The 10,157-nt window shown below is 38.2% G+C and overlaps 1 protein-coding gene across 1 annotated transcript in view; it reads right to left on the bottom strand.

Annotated features, from left to right (window-relative positions):
- Window positions 1-2,683: 2,683 nt before the first annotated feature.
- The window catches only part of LOC135477796 (uncharacterized), a 29,400-nt gene continuing 21,926 nt past the window's right edge, over window positions 2,684-10,157 (bottom strand). Inside the window, exons 18-24 of the mRNA XM_064758000.1 lie at window positions 8,875-9,078; window positions 7,753-8,536; window positions 6,089-6,200; window positions 5,673-5,771; window positions 4,007-4,087; window positions 3,646-3,716; window positions 2,684-2,821 (exon numbers count right to left, since the gene is read on the bottom strand). Coding sequence (XP_064614070.1) covers window positions 2,698-2,821; window positions 3,646-3,716; window positions 4,007-4,087; window positions 5,673-5,771; window positions 6,089-6,200; window positions 7,753-8,536; window positions 8,875-9,078 — 1,475 coding nt within the window. The 3' untranslated portion in view covers window positions 2,684-2,697. The remainder of the gene's footprint in view (window positions 2,822-3,645; window positions 3,717-4,006; window positions 4,088-5,672; window positions 5,772-6,088; window positions 6,201-7,752; window positions 8,537-8,874; window positions 9,079-10,157) is intronic.

The following is a 10,157-nucleotide window of genomic DNA, read 5'->3' as shown; positions in this document are numbered from 1 at the left end:
TACACTAATGACTTGCACATTATTGAAACAGTTACAGAATATTTAATCATTTACTAAAGCCCCATCCAGACTTTAGAACATCGTTCAGCTTTTGTTGACTCTTCAGTAAGATGAATGCTGTTGAGGTAAGTTGAGTGTCCCGTCCACACTACAAATCAGATAGGTTAACGTTGTCCAAGGCTGTTGTCGTGTGTTGAGCTGTGTTTTTTTCCCAAACTGTCAACAAAATGGAGACTAATTTCCACCTTTCTCTTCAATGCATGAGACACATCGATTTTCTTTTGTCCCTGTCTTTGTAATCTTTATAGAGAGTGTCGTAAAGGCAACATAATTTTCATTCTCCTGCATCAACGAAACTGTCTCAATTGTGAGATCAGTCTCTCTCTTTCCCATTTGGTGCTGCCATTTTGCAGAGATCACGCGCCCAAAGGACAGTCACGTTATTTCCACACTCCACGCTGATTGGCTACTTTCCCATTCCAGCAGGTTTGATAATGTTTAGTATTGTTGACTACTCAACACAGCTCAACTTGCTGACTCAACTTTATGTTGACTCTTGTTGAGTCACCAAAAGATGAGTGATGTTGATGTTGGACAGTTTGGACAGGGCTTTTTTGATTGGTGTTTTACCTCATACATATTATGGGATATTATGGTTGTAGGATACCGGGCAGATGTCCTGGGTTAAACTCCCAGGTAAAATTGCCGTATTTTCCCCCTGAGAGGTGGACATAGAACAACTGGCCTTATTCTGATCTGGATTATTGTTTTTACAGTTAGTTTTCTATAAAGTCTACCATTTATAATATTAGAATCATTCCATCAATATACATGTAAAACGTCTTCAAAATACTGATCACATATTTTATCACTAGTCTGACAAATCCCTGAAATATGGAAGCAGAGAAAAAAGGTGTGAGTGTGAATGCTTGGTCGCACAAAAATTAACTGTATTGTGAGGTACATGTATCTTAAAACCACATTTAATGCAAAGAACCAAAGTTTTAGGATCTTAATATATGTCCTCTATGACAGAGGGAATATCAGACAATACCATCAAAACTGGTGGCGATGAACAAAATACACAAGGTTGTCCTACATGTCTTTCGACTTTTTCAATGAAGCAGCGCTTCAACTTATTATATTTATTTATTTATTTATTTGATTGGCGTTTCACGCCGTACTCTAGAATATAGTGTGGTGGACTTCAAGTGATCTTAATGGAGCTTCAGGTAAGCCCAGGTGTGGGTAGTGGTCTTGTGGCACTTGCCTTTCAGTCGTTACAACACAAGGTGCAGGTTCAAAACTGGTCATTTGTTCCACAAATCTGGTATGCGTACCTCTACGCCACAGGCGGGACAGTGTCCTCCACATATAAAACTGACCCCCATCGTATACGTGAAAATTTATTGCATTTGATGCAAATGGAGGCTTACGTCGTACTTAAGAATATTTCACTAGTACGACAGCGGCCAGCATCATGGTGAGACGAAACTGGGCAGAGCCAGGGGGAAACCCACATGAAATATTATACAGTGTTCACAAAAAAATACTATATACCACAAAAATTGTCAGGACACTTTTAAATGAATTTTAAAGGAAATCTGACTTTCTTTCAACAGTTTTAAAATGAAGAGAACAAACCCTAATTCTTCAACCTTTTTATCGCCTTTGTAACTAATATTTTGAAACATTCTGAGAGAACTATGGAATGTAGAGAAATAATTTGTGCAATTTTATAAAACCTGCATCTTTAGTGACACAAACAAGTCATTTTTAGTGTCATTTTCATAATAAATGCATGCATAAATTTCAATGAAAAAGATGCTTTAGTGGCTGAAAAGGTTGAAGATTTACACTAATTGTTTAACTTTAAGTGAGGGAGTACTCTGGCTATAGCCTTACAGGCAGACAATACTGTGCTATAAATACAACTTTCAGTATAGACATATTAATATCTAATGCAGAGAGTGGTTACATGTATTTCGAGATAACAACAGTCATGGATCCAGGCCAAAGTGTGTATTTATGTATCTGATAACAGTTTAATGCTGTACTCAAGACTATTTCAATCAACAACACTGAAGTTCATGGATTAGAAAGTCACTATATGCAGATCTTGGAGAAAGCTACCGTTTCTGACCAGGTACAGTATCAGTCAGACCTGGTGACCTGAAAACCGTTTCTGACCAGGTACAGTATCAGTCAGACCTGGTGACCTGAAAACCGTTTCTGACCAGGTACAGTATCAGTCAGACCTGGAGTATCAGTCAGACCTGGTGACCTGAAACTGGTGCCACTTTAGCAAGAGCTGGATAAGAGTCTATGATCTCATTCATCATAGGCGGGCCGGCTGCGGCAACAATAACGCATTAACCGAATCACCCAGTCATACCAAAACACATTAAGAGTAACATCTTCATAATGAGAATACTTACAATACGCTGTATTTGACCTAAATTTACATCTACAACTACATGTACTTCATGTAAGCTACAGAAACTCATTTTGCCTGATTCTGGGGAGGGGGAGGGGTCTACTGACCTAAGAACAACAGTGTCCTCAGGTTTTTATTTGTGAAGGAATCCATGGAGTCCCCAGGTAAACACTGAACACATCAAATAACATACATAAATATTAATATATATATATATATATATATATAAGTAAAATATGCTTTTTAAGGGTTAGCAGGTGTTATGATTTCTTGGCAGAGCTCTTTAGCCTGTGTTCCTTCAGACATTTGGTTGAGCAGAACTTGAAGTCGCTGTACTCAAACGGCACCTTGCCCGTCATGTCAGAGGCACAATGGAAGCACCTTCTGCAGAAGAAAAATGCATGGTCCTTTAGTATCAAAATCTGGCTGTTGTGTTTCTCTAGAGCTAGAGGTATTAAATTGTAAGGATGGTGGTGCCTGTTTTGCTCGGGTAACTTTCCTAAATGATTTAATATTACTTTAATGTATTTATTTTATTGATATTATAGGCCCAGTGACTCTTCACTTCTACTAATATGGCCAGATTATTTTCCTGCAGGAAAACAAGAGCATCTTGGGTGGGCCACTGCCATGCAGCAGACGTCTTACCAGTATATCACGCCCCGGGATGACAAAGTGATATTGTACTTAAGTCAAAATTTTAAGCATTAATTTTGGTATGTTCCTTTCAATTATTTTAGCTGAATTTGAGTTATTTGTTGTACAACAACTTACACAGAAGTTACATTGTCAAGCAATATTTTGACCTTGTTACATCAGAAATAACAATTTGAAAGCATTCTGAAGTTTTGACTTAAATCTAAGATCGCCTTGTGATTCCAAGGCCACATTATTATGTCATGCAGGTGGAGGATATGTGAAGGCCAGTGTAGAATGGGTCAAGAGAAGAAATGGGTCAAGAGAAGAAATGGGTCAAGAGAAGAAATGGGCCAAGAGAAGAAATGGGTCAAGAGAAGAGATGGGCCAAGAGAAGAAATGGGTCAAGAGAAGAAATGGGTCAAGAGAAGAAATGGGCCAAGAGAAGAAATGGGCCAAGAGAAAAAAACGGGTCAAGAGAAGAGATAGATCAAAGAAATCATCTCCTTTTTTTGCAAATAAAACAAAGTTATACATGTAAATGTATTTAACATCTTTGCATTGCTACTCACGCAAGGACAGGAATTACTCCCCCTGAGGATAAGGCACTCTTCACTTGGCGTCTCTCAGCTGCTAGCGCTCTCTAAACAAAGCAACACAAGTATTTATAAACAGTAACTGATATTTTAATGGCAGCATGTGTAGCTATTTCACAGCATTTTTTCCCCCCATTTATACACATGTATCTAAGTTTTGCTACCGAAATCTCTAAATACGATTACTGACTGATCAATGGTAATGGCTTCAGATTAAATTCAGGTTTTACAAGAAGTGATTAAAAATAGAATCTGGCAACTGGTTAACGAGCAGCGAAGTGCAAGGAAATAAATGGATGTCAACAGGTAAAAACAAAACAACAAGAAGTGTACACACCTTTTCTCTGTCTGATAGAGACAGGAATCTCTTCTTCTCATTTTCCTCAGCTTTCTGTCTTTCTTCCTCAGCTCTCTGATCCTAAGCAAGGACAAAAATTTGTACACTTTGCCATTTTTTGTTATTTTAAAATCAGAAAACAGGCCTCAACTCTACTCAAAGTATATAGGCAGTTATTTTGGCTATCCGAAAATATTACTACGAATTTGAATGAGTTTGTGGTGATAAAATTTTTAGCCACAAATCACCAGTACAGTAATTTTAACATGAACTTAACATAAAAATGGCTTATCTGCTATTTGACCTGTAACAAATGTTGATCATGACATACTAATTAATTTTGTGAACATGTATTTTCAACCGCTACCAGTCAGTGCCACTACTAGTATCCATATCACTACCACAACCACCAGTACTACAGCTAGTGCCAGTACTAGCATCAATACTACATCAATACAAGCAGCACCACCAGTACCACAACAACAAGTACCACAATATCCACCAGTACCACAACAACCACCAGTACCACAACAACCACCAGTAACACAACTACTAGCATCAGTACTACAACCACCAGTACCAGTATCACCACTAACACAAGCATTGCCAATGAAACCAACTATACCACCAGTATAACAACAACCACCAGTACCACAACCACCACTAACACCACTACCCATATAACAATACTACAACCACCAGTACCACAACTACTAGCATCAGACCGGCCCGGATAGCACAGTTGGAAGAACGTCCGCTTCGGGAGCGGTAGATCCAGAATCAATCCTGGGTCGAGTCACACCCAAGACTTTAAAAGAGGAAGTTGTAACTTCCTCGCTTGGGGTTCAGCATCAAGGGGATGGTGCAACGACTGGTTGACCCGTATCAGTATAATGGCTCGAGCGGGGCGGCTTACTTGCCTTCGGTAAGTCAGTGAAGCAGCACTAGATAAAAGAGCGGTGAAAATCCGTCCTGCTACAAGGAGGCACATTACATGTACATGCACCCTAAGGATTCCTTCGTTGTCATATGACTGAAAAATTGTTGAGTCCGACGTTAAACCCCAAGCACTCACTCACTCACTTACTAGCATCAGTACTACAACCACCAGTACCATTATCACCACTAACACAAGCAGTGCCAATGAAACCAACTATACCACCAGTATCACAACAACCACCAGTACCACAACCACCACAAACACCACTACCTATATATTAATACTACAATCACCAGTACCACAACTACTAGCATCAGTACTACAACCACCAGTAGCAGTATCATCACTAACACAACCAGTGCCAATGAAACCAACTATACCACCAGTACCACAACATCCACCAGCATCACTGCCAATACCACTACAACTGTCAGCACCACTTGGATCCCACTACCAGTATCACTATAACCACCGCTACCACTTCATCCCCCACATCCACTGCCAGAACCACTACAACCGTCAGTAGCACTACAGCCACCAGTATCAACTACCAGTACCCACTACAGCCCCCCAGTACCTACTACCAGTACCACTACAGCCACCAGTACCCAGTACCACTACAGCCACCAGTACCCACTACACTACAGCCACCGGTACCCACTACCAGTACCACTACAGCCACAGTACCCACTACCAGTACCCACCACCAGTACCCACTACCAGTACCTTTAGCCTCTCCTGCTTGGCTTTTCTCTGCACCTTCTTCCTCTCTGCTTCTTTCTTTTTTCTCTCCTTCTCCATCTCTTCTGTCAATGGACCAGGGATCTGCAACAATCATCTCATATTTTTAATCCGAAATATTAAACAAAACTTGACTAAATACAAAATAAGAGCTAATGCAACAGTTTTGTACCAGATACAGGAGGGCCTCAGTAGTTGTTCTTAGAATGTTCAGGTGTGAAAAGCATACATTAAAAGACTGTGATAAATAATCAATGTTGATATTTGCTAGTGAAACATTTCATACACATCATCAAAGTGGACATCGTGAATCATCCTGGACACATTACTGGCAGCTGAGGCCATTGTTAAAAACACGACATATTCCTCTTAATGGTCATTTATTGAAAATCCCTATTTACCTCTGCTTTTAGGTAATCGTATCTGTCAGGAAATCTAGCCATAAACCGCCTGTATTCATTCCGCACTTCTTTACTCTTGCTGCTTGTGTAAGGTGTCTGTCCAAAATGATCCCTGTATCAGCCAAGATGGAGAAATTCACATTGTGGATTACAAACACATATCTCAAGTCTATATATTTATTTATTTACTTCATTGGTGTCTTACTCTGTAACCAAGAATATTTCACTTATACTTATAAAGTATGCTTAGGAATTAACGTGAAACTTAACAATTCTTCATTCAAATCTTGATGAGAAGTCATTATGTGCGTGAACATAAATTGTGTCTTCTTGTGACAGGGAGAGTCCATGCCACCAAAGTGCTGCTGTCATTGAAGTATCATGTCGAAGACACCGGTTACATTATGCTGCCATTATGTTGTTTCATCGCTCAAGGTTACCCCTAAGGGTTTATTTGGCCTGCAGTTGAGAAACCCCAGTCTCACATACACCAAACAGCTATCTCACTTAGTACATACACGTAGAGAAACCCCATTCACATGTACTCCAAAGAGCTATCTCACTTAGTACATACATGTAGAGAAACCTCTGTCACAAGTACACCAAACAGCTATCTCACTTATTACATACATGTAGAGAAACCCGTCACATGTACTCCAAACAGCTATCTCACTTAGTACATACATGTAGAGAAACCTTTGTCACAAGTACACCAAACAGCTATCTCACTTATTACATACATGTCGAGAAACCCCTGTCACATGTACTCCAAACAGCTATCTCACTTAGTACATACACGTAGAGAAACCTCTGTCACAAGTACACCAAACAGCTATCTCACTTATTACATACATGTAGAGAAACCCCATTCACATGTACTCCAAACAGCTGTCTCGCTAAGAACATAAATGTGGAGGTGCCACAAGAATGAAAAGACCTCTCCTGTTCCTTTTACACGTACTGAGCAAATATAGTACCAGTCTTAAAGGTGGCCTTAATTTCAACCACTGCTTCCAAAGACAAATTTTTAGAGTACCATAAATTGACACTTGTAAACGACTGTAAATACTGTAATTCAGCCCGCTGACAGTAGAGAGTTCTTACAAATACTGTACACATTTGTACATGTATTTCTGATATTAACTGGATGCAATAGCTTGCTAAATGTCCTTGATACAAACACTTTTCATGAAAAATGTACAACATATGGCCTAAAACTTCGTCAAAAACAAAAGTGCATTTTTACAAACAAATAAAGGTCATAAAATATTTCTTTCAAGTGTGAAATTTTTGGAGTAGGATATCATCCTAGATTTTAAACAAACCTTACACCTGATATCAATTTTCTAATTGAAAGAGACAGACTGCCACCTGGAGTAAAGCCTTAAAACCTGTCTGAAATTTCAGATGAACTTTAGAAGTGTTACGGCAAGACCTTTCTCAAGCAAACTGTGCCTCTTGATCAGGTCAAAGAACGAAATATTTGGCCATTTACCATATTTATGTTATTTTCTCCAATTTACATGTAAACGAAAATTATTTAGTTTTGATACCTTTATAATTATATATATACATATATTACTTAAAAAACAATACATGTACATTCAGTCAACTCAGTTTTCAACCTTTGGTACGCATGGTAAGCTGATGAGTAAGACACTTACTTGACAGATGGATCTGCTCCAGCCGCCAGCAGAAGTCCCAGAATGCTTTTATGTCCCTCCTTTGATGCCACATGTAGTAAGGTCATACAGCTGTCTCCGATAGGTTCATTTAACAGCTGGTGGGTAACTACTGGTGACAGTATCTCTGTGGAGTATGTCTTCATGGCAACCTTCCCAGCCGATTGTTGAGATACAGATAAATGAAAACCACTATGAAATCTGATTAGTTTATTGCTCTCCTTATTGTTATCACTAGTGATGCCAACACTTTTATTTTCCTTTAAATCAAAACCACTTGCCTTAGTTTCTTCATTACAAAAGTCTTCGGGATGGTTCTTTTTGTTCAACACTCCTTCAAAAGCATTATCTTGGCCCTCATTGGTTGATTTGTGACCATGGATATGATTGGCTTTTGTATTAGACATATCGTCTTCCTGATTGGTTGAATTATTGCAGATGTGACTTGAGAATGACTCGGCATTATTGTCACTAGTATCAAGCTTATCTTTGCTCTGATTGGTTGATTTGTGACAATGGTTGTGATTGGCTTTTGTCTTGGGGAGATCTTTTTCCTGAGAGGCTGCATTACTGGTGATGTGACTCAGATCCAATGACCCAGCATTGCTAGAACTAGCCTCAAGCTTCCCTTGTTCAGCTGTTGTTTGTGGTGGTGACTGATCAGTTGCTGGAGGGTTGAAAATAGCCAGTAAATTTTTCAGACTGTCCACATCTCCTACTTTACAGGCTGTGTACAGAGAGTTCTTCAGATGGTACTTTTCCTCTTCTGTTCAACAGAAATTCAAAATGTCAGCATTCCTTGTATACACTTCTTTTCATACATAACCTGACAAGATACAACGATATGGTTTATTTATCTGATTGCTGTTTTACGCCGTACTCAAGAATATTTCACTTATACGACGGTGGCCAGCATTATGGTGGGAGAAAACTGGGCAGAGCCTGGAGGAAACCCACGACCATCTGGAGGTTGCTGCCAGACCTTCCCACGTACGGCCAGAGAGGAAGCCATGCAACAACATAAGAATTCTGCTGCAAACTATTGTTAAACTGAAACAAAAGAATTTGGAAATCACAGTTGTTGTTTTTTTTTTTTTAACTCACCAAAAACATTACTCTCCGGTTCTACTTGATGTTTGGACAGTATATCACCCTTCTTCTTCTGCTTTTTTCTCCGAGGCTTTCTGGTAGCTTCAAACAGTTTAAGGTTAAGTGTTGATATCTCCTGATGCAAACACACCAGGTCAACATCACTGGCGGATGACCCAACAGAAGACGTTGACTGTCTTCGGTCTCGCAAAAGGCTGTCTGTAACATAACATTTCCTATTCAGCATATTTAGGTAAGATCAATTTTGCAGATAAAATACCTCAAAATGATGTGTGCAACAGATCTCAAAGTTGAAATAAATACGAAGTGTTAAATTAATGTATTATAATTTATTCCAATATGTTGTATAAATCTTCCAGTGACATGATATCATGACATTAGGGTTATATTAAAATAGTTTTGAAAAATACAGAGGTTGATGACTTTTGCTGGCTGAGATTTTAGGCTATGTTTTAAAGCGGACTTAACATGATTCATCTAAACTAAAAGTGTATATTTTCAGTATAACACACTTACACCAACATATACATACAAGATTTTCTGTATAACACACTTACACCAACATATACATACAACATTTTCTGTATAACAGTAACATATACATACAACATTTTCTGTATAACACACTTACACCAACATATACATACAACAATTTCTGTATAACACACTTACACCAACATATACATACAACAATTTCTGTATAACACACTTACACCAACATATACATACAACAATTTCTGTATAACAGTTACACCAACATATACATACAACATTTTTTGTATAACACACTTACACCAACATATACATACAACATTTTCTGTATAACACACTTACACCAACATATACATACAACATTTTCTGTATAACACACTTACACCAACATATACATACAACATTTTCTGTATAACAGTTACACCAACATATACATACAACATTTTCTGTATAACAGTTACACAACATATACATACAACATTTTCTGTATAACACACTTACACCAACATATACATACAACATTTTCTGTATAACAGTTACACCAACATATACATACAACATTTTCTGTATAACACACTTACACCAACATATACATACAACAATTTCTGTATAACAGTAACATATACATACAACAATTTCTGTATAACAGTAACATATACATACAACATTTTCTGTATAACACACTTACACCAACATATACATACATGTATTGTGTAAATTTCAGGTCGGGAGACATAAAATTTTTGTTTCCCACTGTAGGTCTAAAAATGTAAGGTACTTTGGCA

Source organism: Liolophura sinensis, chromosome 11 (genome assembly GCF_032854445.1).
Source record: "Liolophura sinensis isolate JHLJ2023 chromosome 11, CUHK_Ljap_v2, whole genome shotgun sequence".
Classification (NCBI taxonomy): Eukaryota; Metazoa; Mollusca; class Polyplacophora; order Chitonida; family Chitonidae; genus Liolophura; species Liolophura sinensis.
This window is presented reverse-complemented; position numbering and strand designations above follow the sequence as displayed.